General features: G+C 44.6%; 1 protein-coding gene across 4 annotated transcripts in view; it reads right to left on the bottom strand.

Moving 5' to 3' along the window:
- LOC147449099 (uncharacterized) overlaps positions 1-23,240 on the bottom strand; it is a 212,664-nt gene that overhangs the window by 1,060 nt on the left and 188,364 nt on the right. For 2 of the 4 annotated variants that reach the window (XM_086521674.1, XM_086521675.1), the window contains 6 exons: positions 21,058-21,203; positions 20,782-20,900; positions 19,661-19,780; positions 13,053-13,113; positions 374-610; positions 130-198 (listed from right to left, as the gene is read on the bottom strand). In XM_086521674.1, coding sequence (XP_086377800.1) covers positions 130-198; positions 374-610; positions 13,053-13,113; positions 19,661-19,780; positions 20,782-20,900; positions 21,058-21,203 — 752 coding nt within the window. The remainder of the gene's footprint in view (positions 1-129; positions 199-373; positions 611-13,052; positions 13,114-19,660; positions 19,781-20,781; positions 20,901-21,057; positions 21,204-23,240) is intronic. The other 2 variants (XM_086521677.1, XM_086521676.1) reach the window with 2 other exon arrangements.

Raw genomic sequence — 23,240 nt, 5'->3', positions numbered from 1 at the left:
TTTGAGTTTTGATGCCATACTCATTAAACTAAGGGTGAGTTTGTAAAAAATTGCACTTCTAAAACGAGACCCTGGCTGTTTTGAGATTTAATAGTCGACCCTTCATATCAAGATTTTCTTTAAGAGTACCTGCTCTTCTTTACAGAGCATGTTCCATTCATCCTCCTCCCGCTGTTTATCTGTTGCTTCAATCTCCATCTGCATGCAATTCATGCTATGAAAGAACTTTCTGATTAGTGACAAAAAAGAATAAATGACTTCTCCTTGTCCTAAAGGGCCAGGTAGTATAAAAGATATGGAATGATGATAGCATGAACAATCTGGAATCAAATACAAAAAGACATAAAATACCGGTAACAAGACAAAAACAGACCTGAACCGCGTAATTTTCGTTTCCTGGTTCAACTCCCAAGCAACGAACACTGATATGCTTCAATGTATCTGAGACAGCTTTTGCTGCAGCACCAACTTGCTTATCATTATCATTAAGCCTTTGTGTGGCCAAAAAGTTGATGCGTTCCAGAGATGCAGCGTCTTCTGGAAGCTTGACAATTCCTTTCAGAAGGGGAAGAAGGGCACATGCACGCATTCTAACACCTACCACTTCATCCTGCAAGAGGACCCTCAAGTTCACATTCTTTTCACCAAGAATCATCGAGTTTTGCTAAATACAACTCAAGGGCACATGCCTCACTGTAAGAGATGGAAAGAAAATTACAATGAAGGTTTGCAAAACAACAACAACAACCCTTGCTCATAGCTCCCAAGGATTGTCGAAGCAAAGGTCCCTAGCAGATCTCCTATGTATTAAGAGGCAAGGTTGGGTCCAGTATTTGTAATGTTGGATTTGAGTTGTACTTTCGATTCAATACGTATCTTTTAATCTTGTACGGTCCTGTACGTACAGTACATACCATTTGATCTTGTGCTCACATCTCTGTTTGGTAAGATACCAACTTATGAAGGTTCATTGGACTATGAATGTCAGCCCCTATAATGACCTTAGATTGCAAGAGACATCCAGAAGGACTGAAAATCCCAGGGAGAAAAGCTCTCTGAGAGAGGGCAACTATAAGGAAGAAGGAGAAGATGGTCAAAGACGAGGGTAAACACCAACCTTACGGACTTGGAATGCAATTGAAGGCTATCAAACACTGTAAAAGAGAGAATCCGCAAAGAAACACGTGAAGGGTGGAGTTGTTCTTGGAGATGATTGGCCCCTAAGCTAGGCACCCTTAAAAGAGATAAAACTCTGGATACAAGAGAGGATAGGTGCCAGAAAAGAGGTAGTTTGGTGGTGGTATACATGTACAAACATTAGAAGCAGGTGGTTGTGAAATCTCAAAGGAAGCTATGGTACAAAAAACTCCTCCTATAAGCAAGCAATGCTGTGAAAGAGGAGATATAGGGATTGGTGGTGGAAGAATGGGAATGTGGAAGTCAAAAAGCCACTAAAAATAGGCCTAATTGGTGGAAGAGGTGGAAGGGAAAGGGGTGGAAGAACCGTCTGCTGAGAAGAACCGATTGTTTTCCACGGTAGTATTTCATGAACTGAGCGTACTCTTCTGAGTTGATAGGAGATTGTAATTCTCGTCCCAGGTAGACAGGATACTTCCGATCCATAGAATTTGAAGTAGGAATATCTTCGTTTCATGCTTTTGGGATCCTCCTGAAGTTCCTTCTATGGTCGTCTGATTTGGTCCAAACTCCATCTTGAAGTGATCGCTCCTCTTGTAAGAACAAGAGAAGTGCTGAGCTCTGATACAATGGAGACTGGTCAGCACCACCCACCCGTTGGTGAGTAATCAAGGTATACTTCAAAGACAACTGAAAACTGTCAAACATTACAAAAGAGTGGATTGGAAAAGGGGAACATAAGAGGCAGAGTTGCTCTTGTAAATGGCAGTTTCTCTTGATATTGTGTCAAGCAATCACAGCGTACAACTGCTCGGAGAGACCATTCTCAGGATCAGATTACAACGTGATTATATAGCTCTTAGTTTAAAGCAACTCCAAATGTATGGCCGAAAACAACTCAATACAACAAAAGCAACGGCTGACTTAGCCCATGTGACTCATAGACAAAAAGCCATGTGATCGACCCAGCATCCGTACAGTTATGATGTCCCTGCAGTTGCCGCATCATCAGTCCGTATAGCCTGCCACATAAGCATGTAGCTGTACAGCCCTCGTCTCCGTAGTGCGTACTGCCTCGGCGTCTGTACAAGACTGCCACATCTTCGGCTCGTGAGAGGAGGAGCAATGTAGCTAGCTGACTATGGGTCTCTGCTGGAGGCCCACAACATTGACACACGCATCCAACTCTTGTGTTTAGAGCACTTCTTGGTGTAGCTCAAGATCAATATGTTGAGCCTTGCTCTGAGGAAAAGGAAGACCACGTAGATGCCAATAAGCCATTGTAACAAACTTGGACACCCCAAGTCTAAGTTCTTTCGTGACACAAGAGAGATTCACTCAAAACACTTCACAATATATTGAGTCAACACGGCCCGGCGTAGTTCCGTGCCAAGAGAGATTGGCCCCAAAGACTGGTGCCCCTTTCGGTATTTCTTTTTGTATTAATCTTTGAGCAAAGTACAACTCCCGTGGGTCCTCAGCTCTCAGACTCTGCATCCAGAAGATGCCCTGAGAAGTGAGGCCCTTGGGCTCCTTATAAACTTACAAGGGATACCAAAAGCAGAGCCCCAAAAGCCATAAACTCAAAAGCATCAATCCCAAAAGTAGTTGGTCAAAAATCTGCCATAAAAAATCAGCAGCGCAAAAAGTGGAATTTCCGTATAGTTTTGCCACGTCAGCAGTTAGCACAAAAAGCGAAAGTTCCGTACAGGCTACCACGTCACAAGCCAGCGCAAAATCCGGGTTCTGTACGTTTTGCCCGCTACGTCAGCGTCTGTACGGTCTATTTGCCACGTCACTGTTCGTACAGTCTTCCGCCACGTCAACAATCTGTTCGGGCAAAACTGCCACGTCATCAATTTGTGACATACCCCCCTCTTGAAAGAATTGTAATCGCCCTCGATTACGCCTGCAAAACAAACAAAGGTCATAAACCATTTTAGCAGATACCGACTGTAAGTACCGACGCACTAGACACGGCACATCTAGCACTTGTACAAAGACGACTCTCACATCACTGCACATGACATCAAAGGACATCACATGACAAATCAAACACAGAAAAATTTATTTCAAATCTCAGACCATGACTGCAAGCAACGTATTTAGTAACTGCATCTAGATCCATCTCGGACCTCACTGATGTCGGATTAACTAATCCTCATTGCGCATGTCTATAGAGATTTATGAGATCGAAATGATGCAATCATTTCGTCTTTCAGTTATTGCACTCAAACAAGCCCCTCCAAAACAAACTCGTGAATCAAGGATCTCTGTCGGAGACGATTGTCTCAGGCCTGCCATGTAACCGAAGTATCTGTGCAACGAACAGCTTTCTTCACTGGAATGAAGTGAGCTTGCTTGCTAAATCTGTCGATAACAATCCAAATGCCATCGTGTCCACTCTGTGTCTTTGGGAGATAAAAAATGAAATCCATTGCAATACTTTCCCAGGGGCGGGTGGGAATGGGTAAAGGTTGTAGTAATCCTTGTGCCTTATACGTGTCAAACTTGACCTTTTGGCATACTAAACAATTGCGAACAAAGTCGTCCACATCCTTCTTGAGTCTCGGCCAAAAGAAATAACGCTCCACCCCCTTCAAGGTGGTGTCGATGCCGCGGTGACCCATAAATGGTCGACACTAGCACTCTGTCAAATCCTTTTCCCTCAAAGGTTGTGTAACAGACAACATTGTTTTCTTCATCAAGTAGCCATCCTATATGGAATATCTTGTTACTATCTCCCCATTCTGTATCCGAGTAAAAACATCGGTAAAGTCCGGATTGGTGGCGTACTGGTCAACCATATCCTTGAAGCTTCTGTGATGTATCACGAAAATAGCCAAAACGAGGGGCTTCCGAGACAATGCATGTGCCACTAAGTTTTTCTGTCCCTGAACATGGACAATTTGGAAGTGAAATTGTGACAAGATGTTAGCCCACCTCATTTGCTTTTCCGAAAGCTGCTTCTGTGACAAGAAGTAACGTAGACTTTGATGATCAGTAAAGACCGTGAAATCAGATCTGAATAGATAATGTCGCCACTGTGTAAGAGCATGGATCACTGCCAATAGCTCTTTCTCATAAATCTGTGCTACCAATTCTAGCCTTGAAAACATTTTGCTTTCATGAGCAATGACATGGCCTTCTTGCATCAAGACCGCTCCCAGACTACGACTACAAGCGTCACAATAAACTTCGAATAGCTTTTGCAGGTCTGGCAAAGCCAACGCTATATTCTTCAAGTCAGGCCAATTGCGGATAGTCTCAATTTTGGCCGGGTCCATCTGTACTCCTGTTGCTGAGACGATGTGTCCCAGGAAATGTATCTCCGACAAGAAAAACTCGCTTTTTTTGGCATTAATAACCAATCTGTGATCGCGCAATGCCTGAAAGACTTGTAGGCAGATGGTATCGATGCTCTGCTTCATCCTTGGAGAAAACTCTAATATCATCAAAGAAGTGTCCACAAAAGATCGATGCTCTCGGAAAATCCTATCCATCATTCGGTCGACAGTTGCTAGAGCATTGGTAAGTCCAAAAGGCATCACCGAGAATTCGTATAAACCAAAGCTTGTCCGAAAGGCTGTCTTGTAGAAATCTCCCGAAGCCATTCTGATATGATGATATTTGTTTTTCAAATCAATCCTGTTGAAACAAGAGGATCCCTGAAGTCTTTCAAGAATATCATCGATCCTTGGAATTGGGGGGAATCTGTCCTTGATGGTGATTTTATTGAGATCTCTATAGTCAATACACATTCTTAGAGATCCGTCTTTTTTAGTACCAATAAAACCGGAGAACAGTAAGGTGAAGTACTAGGCTGGATGAGACCCTTTTTAAGGTCTTTCAGTTGATTCATGATTTCTTCATTCTGGGCTCGGCTAACACGGGGTGGTGTGGTTCCAAGGATCACATCAATAGTGTGGTCCTCAAGACGAGATGGAGGTAACTCGCATGGCAGGCCTTCTGAGAAACAGTCAGCATGTGTGAAGAAATTCTTGTCGTTCTTTGTCCAATTTAGACACGTTCGATTGTTGTTCATCATTCAATTCTTTCAAATAGATCGAATAACCAAAAAGACTGAATTTCCTTAATTTTGAAATGGCCGAAGTCGATACAATAGAGACGGACTCCCCTTTCAATTTTACATCAAGTACACTTTTCCTACCGTTCTCATTGGTCGAGGTTGCTTTCTTGGCCCGATAGTCGATCACGACGTTGTTCTTATGGTACCAAGGGATTCCTAGGAGGACGTCATACCCTTCCAAAGGCATGATGTAAAAGTCCTCGTGTCCTAAATACCCGTGACAATGCAAACGAAGTTTGCCAATGATAGGTGTAATTGCTACATTTCGTCTGGGCGCTGCTAGAACTGCCTCCGCCGGTGGCCCCATCGTGTCGGGCGTAATCTTGAGTCGAGCTGCCAATTGAGGTGAATGAAGTTGGCCTTGGCTCCTCTATCAAAGAAGATGAGGGCTTCCTGATCTTTTGCTTTGCCCCATGCGCGGCAAAGTTCAGTACTTTCATACATCTGGCTTGGGTCGGTTCCCATGCAATCCGATACCAGTCTTGCTTTCATCTTGCGTTTTCTGCCACGTTCTTCTGCTGCTCTAGAACTTCAGGCCTGTCTTCAATCTTTCCTCGTTGTGCCTTATTGGGGCACCTTGTAGAGATGTGCCCTTGTTCCCCGCAACCAAAACACTTTCCCTCTTTGAGATAGTTGGCTCTCTGTTCCGTAGTCAAACGGGGTTGTGCATCCTTCTTTCTTTGGGAGTTCTTCTTCTTTCTATTGTCGTTTTTCGAGGTCTGTCTAGTCCTCTGAGTCAAACCTTCATCAGTGGGGTAGGTCAAGTTACCCGAATGTATCGAGAATCCCCGTTTAGCATGTCCCATTAGTTGTTGTATGGACTCAGACTTTTGTTCAAGGTCCTCACTCATCAAGGTAGTAATCTCGGACCTCTGCAGCAAAACCACTCAATTTGTTCTTTGAAAGTGACCTTCTTAAACGAGGAGGTCGGTAGAAATGAATCCCAAAACCTTTCACAATAGGCATCCAAAGTGTCACCCTTGGTCATCCGACGATGGTTCTAAGCGGTCCTCACATCTCGTTCGTACTCCTGGGTCAACCAAGAAGAAATAAAGAGCCGTTTGAACTTCAACCACTTGGTCAGAGCTTTTGTCACGTGACACATCCAACCCTATGTGTCCGTCGACAAGCCACAGCATAACCAGGGTTCAGTCAGTCTAGAATAGGAAGTGATCTGGCACTTTTGTGAGTCTGTTCGCAGACCGTGCACGACCAGTCACTTAGATTAGATGCATATCCTCCGGTTGCACACATCGTGATCATCAACATTCCCATCAGAATCCATCAGAATCCATCAGGGGAATTTCCAGCACATTAAACCCATTTTCCCTATTTTTGACATTTTTTACTTATTTATTAAGTGACTTTTGTTGGGAACTAGGTAGGGCAATATAAAAGCAAACCAAAGTTAGCACTTTCTGGCAGAAGAGGCAGCAGGAGCACTTGCTCAACAGGCAACTTCTCAGCAGAACCCCCAAGAGGCCTAGCGTTTTTACTCCACAGCATAAACCTAGCGTTTTGGACCAGATCAACCAACGTTTTTGGATCTTGCAGATTCCTGGCGATAGCAAGAAGCAGAAGCCCCAGCGTTAGCAGATTCACCATAGCAGGACCATTTTCAGCCCTAGCGTTTTTGCATCTGCTAGGCATTTCAGCGATTTGCAGATCTACCGAGACGGAACCAACACAAGCACCAGCATTTTCAGTTTTTAGCACTTAGACATCGCAGAACAAGTCCCGAACCTCGCAGATCTCACCTTCCCACAGCAGATCCTCGCCGCACGGTCAGATCCAGCGTAGTTTGCAGATTCAGCCCGGAAAACGCAGATTTCAGCATCTGCGTTTTCAGCGCGTAGTCGTCGCATCATCGTCATCGACATAGAGTCAAAATTCAGCAGATAGAAGGTTTGCAGATTTCAGCCATTAGCATTTTCAGATTTCAGCCCGTCTCGTCGTCGTCCTCATCATCGTCGACATCATCGGCAAGTCCAAGCTTTGTAGAGATTTGTGCAATCATAAGTAGACTGCTCTCGCCATAGAGAGTGGGGCCTTCAGAGGAGGGTTTGACAACATTCTGGTGTTGTATTCTCTTCTCTCTATCTATCAGTCTCATGTACCTTCATTCGCAGTGTTTATCCACTTTGTTTGTGATCATTGCACTCTCTCACTAAAGGGACGGAAGGCTCTCCCTTCCGTAAGTAAAAGGAACCCTTGAGCACAGTTCGGAGCACTCATCTTGAGCAAAGTTCAACATTCATTCCGCTGCACCTTACATTGTTTTCAGAGTTTTGGCAATGTTCTGTATCACTCAAGGAAAGAACCACAAGAATGACATAATTTTTTTTGCTTGTTGCGGTCGCATGTAACCCAAGTCCTCTTGGGCGTGTCGATTCCTAATCGTGTTTTTGAAGAGTGACAGGAAACCCAAGAAAGAAGGGCTTGTCTAGCCTCCCCTTGTGCCTCTTTTCACTCATTGAGAGCGGACCGTGCACTTAGCGGCCGGTCAATCGACGTGAGGTGGGAAAAAGCAACCTTGGTGTGAGCGCAAGGCCGCGAAGGGGTGTGCCCGCGGAAAAGAGCAGAACTTGGGTGAAGAGAAGATCCTTCTCTAACACAGATTGCAAGCAAAAGAAGAAGCGCAAGAACCTCAAGAACCTCAATAACCCCAAGAACCAACAACCCCCAAGAAGTTAGAACCCAAGTTCCTCGTGTACTTAAGAACCTACAAGAACCCACGACTTGAGAATGGTCATCACTCGAAGCGGAATGGATACTTTGCTTGGAGGTGATGAGCATGAGAGAGGTGAAGAAGAATTTTCCCCACCAGGAGGTTTTTCCGACCCCTTCCCTTCCCCATCTACGCCAAGGATTGCGCTAACTCCTATGAAGGAGTTGACGCAGTTGTTTATGGACAACAAGTTCGAACGCGAAGCAGAAAGAAAGGCCTATGTAGAAAGTATGGCAGCCATAGATCGTGAATACGACACAAAAATGGAAGCCATAGAGCGTGAGCACGAGCGCGAGAACAAAGAAAGACTAGCAAAATTTGATCGCGAGAACAAAGCAAGAATGCAAGAAATGTTGCCACTCTTTTCTCAAGTGCACGCAGAGATGCAAGAGATTCGGGAAAAGGAGATTCTATGAGTCTCTTCTTTTCCAAAGCATGACACACAGGATTTGCATGATGATAAGCATGATGAATTGAATGATAATGATGAGCATGATGATCAAGATGTGATTTCTCACAAGCATGATGATTTGCATGATCAAGATGTGATTTCTCACGAGCATGATGATTTGTATGATCACGATGTGATTGTTCACAAGGATGATGGTTTAGTTGATACTTTTTCTAGTGAAGCTAACCTCATTACAGATTTGTTCAATCATGAAGAATCGATCTTGGCTCTCGAGTCGAGGTCCACAGAACCCCCACAAGAAGATTTGATCAAACAGGCAAACCGATCTTGGCTCTCGAGCCTAGGTCCAAAGAACCCTTACAGGAAGTACTATGTGTTCGTATGATTAGTCAGCACGCATTGTTTGAGTGTTCCATTCGTGATCATTTCCTGTATTTTAGTCAACGTCTTTATGTGACCCCTTTTCCTAGGCATGACATATTGTACGATGAGCACGATTCGCTCATGAATGAGCACGGATGTATGCGGATTTCTCATGAAAAGCTGAAAAGTATGCATTCCAGAAAGTCACATTCCATGTCTCTTCCTTGGCACGACACAGTTATAGAAAGAGCACAAGAAAGAATGAGCACCAAGCATGGGCATTTCCGTTGTGAACAGTTGATTACTTTAGATCAGAAAGACATGATTCGATCTCATTGTTTGCGTGTGTGTGGTGAACAGTTTGGCACTCCGTCTCTTTGTTCATCTACATTGCATGCATAGTCTTTGAGGAAGACAAGGATTTTTCCAATCACTTTACATGGAATAGGTATATTCATGATTTTTTGTGTTGGAAGTGGTTTCAGGAATTTTCAGCCATGGAGATTCTTGAAGAAGGAAGAAGCATGACTCTAGACGAAGTTGAAGCATTGAAGGATCCACAAACGATTTTGTGTCGCTTTCGGTGCGGCCCAAAGAAGCAAGCATTGCAGACATTTATGAAATTCAAGTACCGCACGACCCACACATCACAGTGGGCCAACGATGAGTCCTTCCCAGGATTCTAGACCCTGTTGGCGATCTCCCTCGACGCCATACAGTTCGGTACCAGTACCTCACTTTGAAAAGGAGGAGATGTAACGTGACACATCCAACCCTATGTGTCTGTGGACAAACTACAGCACAACTAGAGTTCAGTCAGTCTAGAATAGGAAGTGATTTGGCACTTTTGTGAGTCTGTTCGCAGACCGTGCACGACCAGTCACTTAAATTAGATGCATATCCTCCGGTTGCACACAGCATGATCATCAGCATTCCCATCAGAATCCGTCAAAATCCATCAGGGGAATTTTCCAGTGCATTAAACCCATTTTCCGTATTTTTGACATTTTTCACTTATTTATTAAGTGACTTTTGTTGGGAACTAGGTAGGGCAATTTTGCTAAGACAATATAAAAGCAAATCAGAGTTAGCACTTTTTGGCAAAAGAGGCAGCAAGAGCACCTTCCTCAACAGACAACTTCTCAGCAGAACCCCCAAGAGGCCTAGTGTTTTTGCTCCACAGCATAAACCTAGCGTTTTGGACTAGAGTAGCCAACGTTTTTGGATCTTACAGATTCCTAGCGATAGCAAGAAGCAGAATCCCCAGCGTTAGCAGATTCACCGTAGCAGGACCATTTTCAGCCCTAGCGTTTTTGCATCTACCAGGCATTTCAGCGATTTACAGATCTATCGCGACGGAACCAACACAAGCACCAGCGTTTTCAATTTTCAGCACTTGGACATCGCAGAACAAGTCCCGAACCTTGCAGATCTCACCTTCCCGCAGCAGATCCTCGCCGCACGGTCAGATCCAGCGTAGTTTGCAGATTCAGCCCGGAAAACGCAGATTTCAGCATCTGCGTTTTCAGCGCGTCGTCGTCGCATCATCGTCATCGACATAGAGTCAAAATTCAGCAGATAGAAGATCTGCAGATTTCAGCCATTAGCATTTTCAAATTTCAGCCCGTCTCGTCATCGTTCTCATCGTCGTCGACATCGTCGGCAAGTCCAAGCTTTGTAGAGATTTGTGCAATCATAAGTAGACCGCTCTCGCCATAGAGAGTGGGGCCTTTGGAGGAGGGTTTGACAACATTCTGGTGCCGTATTCTCTTCTCTCTATGTCTCAGTCTCATGTACCTTCATTCACAGTGTTTATCCACTTTGTTTGTGATCATTGCACTCTCTCACTAAAGGAACGGAAGGCTCTCCCTTCCGTAAGTAAAAGGAACCCTTGAGCACAGTTCGGAGCACTCATCTTGAGCAAAGTTCAACATTCATTCTGCTGCACCTTACAACTTCTTTCCTCAGAAGAAGAGTGGACCACCATGTTCGTGCATTTCCCTTTAAAAACGATGCTACCCTCCTGATCTTGGAGTGTTCTAAGTAATGCCCTTCGGAGAAGGTTATACTGCTGAATGAAAGCCAAAGCCTTCGGAGCATCTCGGAATCCAGAAAAGGATTCAAATTTCACTGAGTGTCCACCCTCTTAAAATTCCTTTGTCTTCTTTGTTCTTATCTTTGAGGAAATCATACTACTTGGCTCTGAAAAAGAAACTGGTCGGAATCTGATCTTTGCCTTTTTCTTGTTCTTTCCAAAACTTTGTTTCTTGCTTCGCTTGCCCTTTCTATCCTCCTCGCTCGAGTTGGAAGAGGAAGAGCTAGAAGAAGTGTCGGAAGAAGAGGAAGAAGAACTAGGTAGTCCTTCGACGCGCACATGCTTCTTCTGTTTTTGTGCAGTTGCAAAAGAAGATTGACGGCCCACGTAACCAGGGTAGTCAGTCTCCTTATTGTGCTTCTTTGATGGCTTCTTCGTGTCCAGAAGCTGATTGTTTTGGGTCTGGACCACATCATGGAGTTCTTCTTTAGTGAACAGCCTCGGAGTAGGAGGTTTCTTGATTGCCGGTTTGATTGGTGTCTCGATGGCTTTCTGTCACTGGGTATGCAATTCAGCCATCGACTGCTGGGTCAAAAATTTTGCATACTGGGGATCCTTGGTAAAATTGAAGCATCTGCTTTGTGCACTCGTCAACCAGCTATCAACTTTGCATCTCCATGAGTTCATAGTGCGAGGGTCGAGGTGGCCCGTACTCATTCTCTGCTAAGTCGCTTGAATTTCCCGTATTGCCTCCCGCCTCAGGGGTGGGAGATGGAGTCGTCTGATTCTCTTTGGATCCACGAGAAGAAGGATCGGATTTCTTGGTAGAAGAGAAATTGGCATGGCTCTGATACCACTGTAACAAACTCGGACACCCCAAGGCTAAGTTCCGTCACGACACGAGAGATTCACTTGAAACACTTCACTATTTATTGAGTCGACATGGCCTGGCGTAGTTCCGTGCCAAGAGAGATTGGCCCCAAAGACTGGCGCCCCTTTCGGTATTTCTTTTTATATTAATCTTTGAGAAAAGTACAATTCCTGCAAGTCCTCAGCTCTCAGACTCTGCGTCTAGATGCCCTGAGAAGTGAGGCCCTTGGGCTCACTTATAAACTTACAAGGAATGCCAAAAGTGAAGCCCTTGGGCTCCTTATAAACTTACAAGGAATGCCAAAAGCAGAGCCCCAAAAGCCATAAACTCAAAAGCATTTATCCCAAAAGCAGTTGGTCAAAAATCTGCCATAAATATCAGCAGCGCAAAAAGCAGAATTTCCGTACAGTTCTACCACATCAGCAGTTAGCACAAAAAGCGGAAGTTCCGTACAGGCTGCCACGTCACCAGCCAGCGCAAAATCCGGATTCTGTACATTCTGCCTACCACATCAGCGTCCATACGGTCTGTCTGCCAGGTCACTGTCTGTACAGTCTGTTGCCATGTCAGCATTCTGTACGGGCAAAACTGCCACATCATCAATTTGTGACAGCCATCCTCTTGTGAGAATCAAGAGGAGTTATTTCAGATAAATGGTAAGACCATATCACAAAGTTTATAACAAACGGTGAACCAATTGATAACGATTTGCCCAAGACAAAGTGACACTTGGCAATAGGAAATTGTCTATAACGTCCATCAGCATCTTAAAAAAAAGGGGGGGGGGGGGGGGGGGACTGGAAAAGTGACTGTATACTGTGTACAAAAGAGACTTCTGGAGATGCTCAATGGCCTATCACCCATGGGATGTACAAAAGAGGAGTCACAATGTGAGGGCTATGTAGATATCAAGGTGGCCTGTATGAGGAATGTAAAATAAATCACTTGGGAGGTGCATAATGCCATGTGATGTGACCATCAGCATTATCAATACCAGGAACCTGTTTTATTGAAAATTTTGCTTCCGATGCAAACTTTTGAAACGTAATGAGTTATTAGCCCAAGCATCTCGTGGATGCCAAGAAAAGTGTCTATGAAGAAGTAATCGACCATCAAGAATTTCTAGTATTCTTCTAAAAACCCAGAAGCCAACTAGTCAAAGATGGGGTCTGGCATTCTACACTCTTCACAGGCGGTCATGCTACATTCATAGAGCTGTGCCTTAGAGATGGTAAAAAATGCTGTCTGTGATACAACGATTCTTAATTAAATCGGTGTTTATAATTTCTCATTGTTTTCTTGATATAGCTGCTATAGAAGAAAGGTTCATGTAATTATTGTAAATTATGCGTGCAAAGAAGGGTATTCCACTTGAAAGACTACTTGCAAAAAGAATTTCAAGGACCAGAATCTAACCTGGAGAATTCTTATAGCAGCATCTAGAAAATGTTCTTTGAACATATGAGAGCTCGAAATGCTGCATGTCAAGAGTTTGATTAGTGTACAAATATGCTTTCTAAGTAAGCATCAAATGGCCCATGTTAAAAAAAAAACAATTCAGTAGTTTTTTAGATTCTGGTCTTTTTCTTGTGCTGGCCATAAAACTGTACAATTCTCTCAACAGGGAAAGGGAAACCATTTCAAAAGACACTTATTGTTTTTTCCAAGACTATCCAAACAAGCAAAAAAAAAGGCCATTGTAGAATTTTTCGTGTTAATAGTCTGGGTGCTTCGCTGATACCTACAGGCCATTCACTCAATTTCACAACATAAATAAGCATGCAGTAAAATCAAGTGCATAGAGTCTCTAAGGAGGAAACATTCTTAGACTTGTCTTGAGCCAAGAATTGGCAGCATTTAACCTAAAAGCTGCCCTTATCAAGGGATAATAATAACTGAAAAAATTCCCTCCTGTATCCGTATATCTAAGCAACGTCACACAACCTCCTCAAAAAATTCTTAGACTTGCCTTGAGTCAAAAATTTGGAACATTTAACCTAAAAGCTGCCCTTATCAAGGGATAGTAACTGAAAAAATTCCTTTTTTATCCGTTTATCTAAGCAACTTCACACAACCTCCGAGTCGAAGTTACACTATATGAGGGGCTCTTGGCAATTGAGAGTCCAAACAGCTGGCATAATTCATTATCAGCGAAGGGCTTTAGAATCAGAAAGACACAATGGCCACCAGATAAGAACAGACACAATCAGGCATTGGGGAGTGTAGCAGGGCTATAGTGTCACTGGCGCAGGACAAGCAGTTAGTTTCAGTTGGGCTGGAGTTCACACTGGACGGACTCTCACCTAGGCAGTGACACGTGGCAAGTGGTACGGATGGTGGTGTAATGGACGCCGTGGCCAGATCACCACCACCTAATTTTGGAGATAGGCTTAGCTGGTTTGGGATATCTGCTATCCGTTGGTGGCTCTTTAGGAGATACATATGTGTGGCTGGTTCTAGTGGTTCGACGATGATCATTATCTACTTTGTGTGGTCGTTTGTTTAGAGGCTAGCATCAGGAGTTCACGCACAACACATCTTCACCATCCCTGCACAGTTTGAGCCTCGACACCCCCATTGTACCCATGAGTTTTGGGCTGGAGCTGAGCGTGCTGCCATGCCAGAGTCTGTATTGGTTTCTTGGAGTTAGTCGATGTTCATGCTATTAAGGCTCCATTGCTGAGTCTTTCTGTTGTTGCTTTGTTATTCATTGTCTGCTGTGTTTTCATTCTATGGAGTGAGATCTCACGCACATTGCACTGAGGAGCACCCACTATAGAGAGCACGACACATTAACTCTGTTACAGGTGCTCTCATTTTTGGCACGCCCGGTGGGACCTCATTTGAAGTCTCACTCCGTGGAAGGTCAAGTCGAGGAGCTACTCGGTTTAAACTCTCTGTATTGGTCTGTTGGTTTGGTTTCGACTGGGTTGGGCTGCTTCAGCTTGGTCTAGTCTAGTTTCACCTTGACCTGCTTAGTTCTAGACCTGCTGGTCTCGTCTCTCGTCCTGGACTAGTAGTCTCTCGGCTTGGTAGTCCTCTCTCGTTCATGTCTAGCTAAGTGGTCCAGTCACTCAGTGGTCTATTCACTCGCATTGGTCTAGTGGTGTCTGGACCAGTGTTCAAAAAGTTATAGGTCTTCGTGCCCCAAGCTTGGGTGGGCTTCTGGTTACTGCATGACAATAACTCCGAGAGAGTCTCTGACCTGACGCCACTTTGGAGGAGTTTGTTGCGGCTGCTACTAGGATAGAAGGAGCTAGGAAGCTGTTCACCGACTCCCCTCAAGTAGAGACCCCCTCAGTTTTTTTGGAAAGTCCTTCTGATCCTTTAACTTCTTTATGCAGGGAACTCGAAGCCCTGAAGTTACAACGAGCTCTTCAAGGGGAGAGATCATTCTCTCTTCGACAGGAGAAGCCCCCTCATCAAGAGGCCCTGGACCAGATCAAGCGCGAGCTAGAAGAGCTCCGGACTCAGCAAGAGTCTAAGGCTGTGGTCTGGTGTATCTTATGCCGTTCGCCAGGGCACCCTCCACATGAATGGCCCCTTCGGGCTTATCGCCACTTTTGTGAAAAGTCTGGACATGAGGACAAGGATTGCTACTACCTCAAGGGATTGCGACAAATAGCAAAGTCTTGGTCCTACTCTTCAACAAGGGCCAACACTTGCATCCAACATGGTTGCCCCTATGGCCATCCAAACCACATGCCACCTTTGCTAACGGCCCCTCCTATGCAAGGTATGCAGAGTAGTTTTCCCTCTCAGAGCTTTTATCATGTCCATGCTCCCTCATCCCCTCAAAGCTTCTACGCCTCCACCTCCAACTCCATGCACCAGGAGCAAGGACCACCTCGCCTTTCAACTCGCCCATTGAATCGGCCCATTTTGTGCTACAGATGCGGCCCCTCCTATGCAAGGTATGCAGAGTAGTTTTCCCTCTCAGAGCTTTTATCATGCCCATGCTCCCTCATTCCCTCAAAGATTCTATGCCTCCACCTCCAACTCCATGCACTAGGAGCAAGGACCACCTCGCCTTTCGACTCGCCCATTGAATCGACCCACTTTGTGCTACAGATGCGGGAAATATGGACACTACCAAAGCAAATGCCCCTTGCTAGAAGGGTCTCCTCCCTGCTGTCATTGCCCTGAAGCGAAGGATCACTATAGTAAGGATTTCCCTAAACTTTGTGCATCCACGGATTCAAGCCCAAGTCAAAGCCAAAATGAGTTTACCTTTCCCAAGCTCAATCTGATAGCAGTTAGCACCATCCCTCAGCTGCCCTCTTTTACCCATGTGGTTACCCCTCAAGATAAGCTGCAGTTAGTAGAGGAGCCAGAGGGCGTCCTCACTCGGGCCCAGAGAGCCACATTCCAGCAAGTTCAACTCCCCCACACATTCTCACACCAGTGGATACCCCGCTTTCAACAGTTGACAAGCCATCCCCAATGCCAAGCGAGGATCCAAATCTTTACTCTCCGATATTGACGAAGCTTTCTTGGAAGCAGTTGTCGATCTATTGAAGATCAAGGTACCAGAGAAACCATTGGTAGAAAAAGAAAAGCTTATAGCAGAGACAACCTTGAAGAACACCTTCCAACAAGTGTCGCTCTATGACATGCTGCGGCTAGATGCGAGTTTTAGAAGTGACACCCTTGCAGTTATTCAGTCACTTTACCCCGGAGCAGGTCCTAGTGGCGGGCACCTCCCAGTGCAACCATCAGAGTCCTTTATGCTATCCCATCCTGCTGCTCCCCTCACTGATAATAGAAGCCCTTGTCTCACCGTGTCCGTCTTGGGGCGGCAATTCTCACGAGTGATAGTGAATGGTGGATTTGGAATCAACCTGATGCCCGAGTTCACTATGTTAGCTTTAGGTCTACAGCCTACCCGCCCTGCTCCCTTCACAGTTACATTGGCCGACCAGAGGACAGTCTGCCCAATAAGCATAGTGGACAAGGTGCCTGTGCAGGTAGAAGACTTCACCTTTAACTTGGATTTTGTTGTGGTCCTACTCCACCTCACGAGTCGGACGAAGATTTGATATAGTGGTTGGACGCTACCAAGTCTATGCCTTGTTATGGGGTCTCTATTCAATCTCTGCCTAAAGATACATTCTCCTCCAATGTTTCTACTGTCACTGAACCCAGTAAGCCCCCTGAGCCACAGCTAGTAGCCAGTGTGGCGGTCATTGAGGCAGTGCAAGCCTTCACCTCAGCCTCCTCGATGTCTGACTTTCCCACCAAACCAAAGCTCTCCTGTGCATATGATGAGCTTCCCTTCAGAAAGCTTCCAAAAGGACGGTTACATGAAGAATATGTTGCCCTTATCTCTATTGCCATTCTAATAATTCTCTTTAGCCTACTACGCTTTAACTGTGAGAAGGCAGCGTTCTCCTTTTCCCCTTGTATCCTTGTCTGGTTTTTCTTTATTGGCGGCATTGGCATCTTCAACATCTTCAAGCATGATGAGAGCATCTTTCGAGCATTCAATCTCTACTGGATAGTCAAGTATTTTCAAAGAAATGGGCAGCAAGGATGGATCTCACTAGGTAACATTGTTGTTACTATCACAGGCACCGAAGCAACATTTGCTGATTTGGGACACTTCACAGTCCCCTCTATTCAAATAACTTTCAGCACAATTATTTTTTCTTCTTTGCTAGCAGCATATATTGGCCAAGGGGCTCATCTTCTACTTCTACAATATTCAGCTAGCGAGGCTTTCTACAAGTCCATTCTAGGACCTATGTTGGTTGTATCTGTCGGTGCTTCCATTACGACGAATCAGGCCGTGGCATCTCCTATGTTCTCCATTGTCGAGCAGTCTCTTGCTCTTTGCTATTTCCTACCCTCCCTAGCTCATGCCTACTTACCCTAGCTCATCCTTGCCGACCCCTTCACCCCCTCACCCTCACCTACTCACCCCACCCCCTTCCTCTCTCCTTGCCACTACCCTTCCCCCTTGTCCCTATCTACCCTCCCCCTCGCCCCTACCCTTTCTCACTCGCCCCTATCCACTCCCTCTCGCCCCTATCCTCCTCTCACTCGCCCCTACCCACCCCCTCTCACCCCTACTCGCCCCTACCCTCTCCTCACTCGCCCCTATCCACCCCCTCCCAACTTGCTCTCGCCCCTATGCTCCCCCTCCCCCCTACCCTCTCTCACTCGCCCCTACCCAACCCATCCTCCCCCTACCCACCCCCTCTTGCCCCTACCCTCCCCCTCTTGCCCCTACCCTCCCCTCATTTGCCCCTATCCACCCCCTCCCCACTTGCTCTCGTCCCTACCCTCTCTCACTCGCCCCGACCCAACCCCTCCTCGCCCCTACCCACCCCCTCTCGCCCCTACCCACACCCCCTCGCCCTACCCCTTCCTCAACCTCCCCTATCCTCGTCCTCAACCTCCCCTCCTCGGTCCGAGCTATCTCAATAGCTTCGAGTTTGAGGTGCCCGAAAGGAAAATGGGAAATTAACTGCAACAGCTTCGAATCTTGACCTAATACTTAGAGCATTTTAAGGTTGCTTTTATTTTCTTCGGATTAAACAAATAATAAAAAAAACATTTTTCTAGCTTGCTCCTCTCCATCAGCCCCTATTCTTTGTTTTGCATATTTCGGAGCTTTGGGACTTTCGGCGTTTGGATCATGCTTGGGTCTTCTTCAATTTCTGCTTTCTGAACAGCTTATCTCATTGTAACGGAGTTGCTCGTACTTCTTCATCATCTACTGCAAATACTACATCAGCTTCTTCAGTCTGGTTGGCTACATTTTTCCTTCCTTCCAATTCAGTGTTCTCTCTCACTGGGACGGTGAGTGGTCTTGTGGCGGGCAACCTGTAGTAGGGCTACAATGTCACTGGTGCAGGACAGGCAGTTAGTTTTAGTTGGGCTGGAGTTCACACTGAACAGACTCTCGCCTGGGTAGTGACACGTGGCAAGTGGTAGGGATGGTGGTCTAACGGACGTCGTGGCCAGATTACCACCACCTAAGTTTGGAGATAGGCTTAGCTGGTTTGGGATATCTGCTATCTGTTGGTGGCTCTTTAGAAGATACATATGTGTAGTTGGTTCCAGCGGTTCGACGATGATCATTATCTACTTTGTGTGGTCGTTCGTTTAGAGGCTAGCATCAGAAGTTCACGCACATCACGTCTTCGCCATCCCTGCACAGAGGCCTCGACACCCCCATTGTACCCATGAGTTTTGGGCTGGAGCTGAGTGTGCTGCCATGCCAAAGTCTGTATTGGTTTGAGTTAGTCGATGTTCATGCTGTTAAGGTTCCACTGCTGAGTCTTGCTGTTGTTGCTCTGTTATTCATTGTCTGCTGTGTTTTCATTGTGTGGAGTGAGATCTCACGCACATTGCATTGAGGAGCACCCACTATATAGAGCATGACACATTATCTCCGCTACAGGGAGGCAGGACTTCAATTAAAAATCAATATGAAATGCTGACCCAAAACCTGTGTACAAAATTGCAGTCTCAATTCATGATGTGAAAATGCACACAAAGCAGTTGTAAGTGGCACACTAAGAGAAACTCTTACACAGGCAGCTATCTTACATGTATCCTGGGAGTTTTATCTAGACACCTTAATTACTAAAAGATGAATGTATGGAACTCTTCTCCTTGACATGAAAGGTTTGGGGTAAACAATCAAGAATCACCTGACCATACAAAGCTTCATTAACACGAACCTAACTCTTCCTTGCCCTCTTCTCACTGAATAACAAAATAGTCTATCAAAACATCATTGAGAGATGGTGCCATTCTTGGATAGGGTCCCCCCATACATACCCCCATTTTGGCTGGCCATTAAACAGTCGCTTGGATAACATAATAATCTCTTGTGTGAAAAGTACAAGCTATCCACTGGCCATTAAACTGTCGCTTGGATAACATAGTAAACTCTTGTGTGAAAAGTACAAGCTATCCACTGCACACGCTTTTGAATTTGCCATTATGATAGCAGAAAAATCACTAAAATTTCAAACACAAACAAGTGACATTTTGTTTAGGATTAGATCCACCTCATAAACGCCTCACAAAAGTCAATGAAGACCAAGCGTGCTGTGTAGCTACGGCCATGACCAAATTCCCTCACGACTCTTTGACATAGCTCATAGCGTTGCATTGCTCGGCGATTATTACTACATTTGAAAAAACAAACATTCATGAAATGTGAATGATGGATGGTTTTTGAAAACAAATAACGTAGCAAGTATTCAAATGATCTTCATATGAACTACACACATTGACATTAATCTTAAGAACGAAACTAGCAACCATAAGCAGTTTGAAGGCAATAAACTAGGATGAACATGATAATTGAAATACAGCCTTTTGGCTATTAAAACCCAGTCAATATACAATTAACTTTGGCTCATTTACACCTACTTAGGTTTTCACACACGAAGAATGAAATACTTAGTGAACAATTAGACCATGACCTGGCAGCCAAACCCAGTCTTTAATTTCTTGTTTTTGTTTTTCCAAGAAACATATATCAATCAAACAAGCAAAAGTACAATAGTATAAGAAAAAGAGGGAGTCTACTATCGAATAAAGGAAAAGGACATAGGGACCACCGAGATTTCACATGCTCCCATCTAGAATACCCATTCCTTAATTCCACGAAGGCCACATGCAAATTGTTAATTCCATAAAGCCCGTTAAAAGCTTCACTGAGCCTGCAGGTTTATAGAATGCTGGTATTACTCCATTTCCATTGCAATGCCCACAAATATCTTTTTTGGAAAAGTGTGCCAAACTTGTTCTTATGACACTCGAAAAGGTATCAGCATTCCGTACCCACCAACCACATAGTGCATCTATCTGGCTATTCCGTTGACCATTCCCAAAATAGTACAGCTAAAGTCTGTTGCGTGCAAAGGACGATTCCACTTTTCTTGCCGTACCTTTTTGTGAGAGCCTTATGGGAGAAATGTTTCCATATGGCACTTTTTTTATAATTCACAATAAAAGCCTCTTTGTTTAAGGAAAAGCAGGCATCCATACCCATGCTAGCCAGGTGAAGAAAAGTATGTTTACTAGCTACCTACTTTTAACTATGCAAGCCAAGTCAATGTAGTGATAGAATCTCTGTACAAGCAGTGTACTATGTAGAGAAATTTTAAGAGAAGTTTTATACCGAATAAATATTGCCAAAGTTATGGCCGCTGCAGACCTTACTGGCAGCACAGACTCTGTCATATGATAGAAACACAAAGGCACTAGATATTCGAAAATCAGATCGCTACTGATATAGTCCTGCATTTAGAGCTAATGCTTATTCTCTGCTGAAGATTAAAGGATGTAAATTTTCTGTAATGGTGTCCCAAGTTTGTGTCTAGAGTGTATATTAATTAAAGCAGGCAGTGAATTAGAGCTCACACAACCAATTTCCACAACATATCAAAGCTCATACAATCAATTGTGAAAAGGTTTCAAAAATAGATGTTTGTAAGCGCCAAAGATTGAATGAAGCAACGTCCTTTTCAGCCTGTAGTAGGTGAGGTAATATAGAGGTATATAGAAAAATTCTTTGTTCCTCATTAGAGACTGCAAACTGACCTGCACGAAACGATTGGAAAGAGATCCAACACATTGAGAAATATTACATATTTTAGAAGCTTAACAAAGGATCTCACATATTTTTGGTTTTTATAAATAAGGAACACAAAATTCATAATAATCAAACAGATATGCAAAAGGCTATTATACATATAAAGCAGAGGGTTTTCAGATTATCAAAGAAAGATGTAAATGAGAGATGAGAGCCATCAAGGTGGCGCAAAGTTGCATCTTCTCAGCTACCTTAGCTAGCAGTCTCCCCTCCCATGTCCATAGGGATTAATACATAGGAGAGATCTCATGCTTTTATGGATTGGTACTGGTCCTAATTACGGGATTTTTGGATCAGCCAGGAAATTTTGTATTGTATGTGGATGATAGCTCAAGCATGTTTCTTACTTGGGAGAACACCCGTCACAATCAGACTTGTGTTCGCTGCCCCAATCAGATAAATGAGAGTAAATACTATTGTTTGAGGCTTTGCTCCCATCCTCAGGTGAGAGATCTGTGTCACAAAGTGATGATGTGGCATGCTTGCACCGGACCAGAGTTGAGGAGGAAGAGCTGAGCAGTGCGGGACCTGCCACTGAAGTGTAGCAGCCTGCAAATCGCACCACGAATCATGGGGGATGATGTGGAAGTCCATACGGCATAGTCATGGGAAATGGGAACAAGAATGGAAATGAAAATGGAAAGTGAGGCCTGGATGTGATGGCTAAATGACTCATCGAATCACAGTTTGTGTCTGAGGTCTCGACGGGGACATAGACGTGAATGTGATTTGTGAAAATGATCCTAGGGTATCGAGAATTCCGTCAGGATGAGATGACAAGATATAGTGCTCCAAGTGCATCAAGAATTCTATCTGAGCGAGATGACGGGATAGTGATTGTAGTGCATCAAACGTTCTGGATTAGATGAGATGACTAGATTGATTGTTTGGATCTGAGCATTTAGTGTGAGATGGTTAATCCAAAATCCAATGTGAATAAGGATATGTATGGATGCATGCTTTGTGAATTTACTGTCTTATGGGGATCGTTGTTGGCATGTCTGCATGGAGTTAGTGTCTACTAAGCTCGTTATAGGAGTTAACCAAAAACGTCTCACGACATGAGCTGACGACAGCCATGCAGCTGAGGACAAGCACACTTGTTCATACGTCAAGTGTTCATATGTCAAGGGCTGGTAAGGAATTGGATCTATGTATGTTTTGCAGGCCTAATTGAGGGCAAAGGCAATTACTCTTCTTTTGTTGGGGGGGGGGGGGGGGGTATGTCACCTGACCTGGAGATAGGAGGAAGAGTTGAGTAGCGTAGGACCTGAACTATCAGACCCGTCTCTAAGCACAGCAGCCTACAGATCGCGCCACAAATTACATGTGCTGGCATGGCAGCACGACAGGTGACGTGGCATTTGGAACACTGGAGAGCTTTTTTTGGTCGCCAGGTATGGGTAAGTGTTGGCTTCAATGCTCTTGAGCACTAGCTTTTGTTAAGAATTGACTTTGGTGCTTTTGGCACTTGTAAAATTCACTGAGATTTTCAAGTCATATTTGGGGATTGTTTTGGACCCTGCCTATAAAAGAGAGGCCAAGGATTGGATGACAGCATAGATTGGCCCAGTAAACTGCGACCCTATGAATGCCATAGAGGAAGAGCGTGGCTCTCCGAGTTACAACTTTTACTTCGGTCTAATGTAATAAAGAAATACTGCAAGGGACGCCTAGTTGAGGGGTCAATGCTTTTGGGAGTTGAACTCCGCCACTCCGTATGTCTTGTGTGTCTTGTCTACTGCATTATCTCTCATTCAATTTTAAGTATTTGCCTTTTCGGTTTAGTTCAATATCGTTGTAGTGTTTCCATCACCTTGTCAACGACCTGTCGGCTACAATCTGTACTTCATTGTGTTAGAGCCGCCGTTTGCTTTAATTTTTGGGCTCTCACCTTGTGAGGGGTAGGGTGAGGATTTTGTTTTGTGCTGACAGAGCTTGGATACAGGCATTGCATCATCTTGGATATGCTATCCCACACTAAT

This window comes from Adiantum capillus-veneris, chromosome 10 (genome assembly GCF_014529385.1).
Source record: "Adiantum capillus-veneris isolate H3 chromosome 10, ASM1452938v2, whole genome shotgun sequence".
NCBI classification, from domain to species: Eukaryota; Viridiplantae; Streptophyta; class Polypodiopsida; order Polypodiales; family Pteridaceae; genus Adiantum; species Adiantum capillus-veneris.
This window is presented reverse-complemented; position numbering and strand designations above follow the sequence as displayed.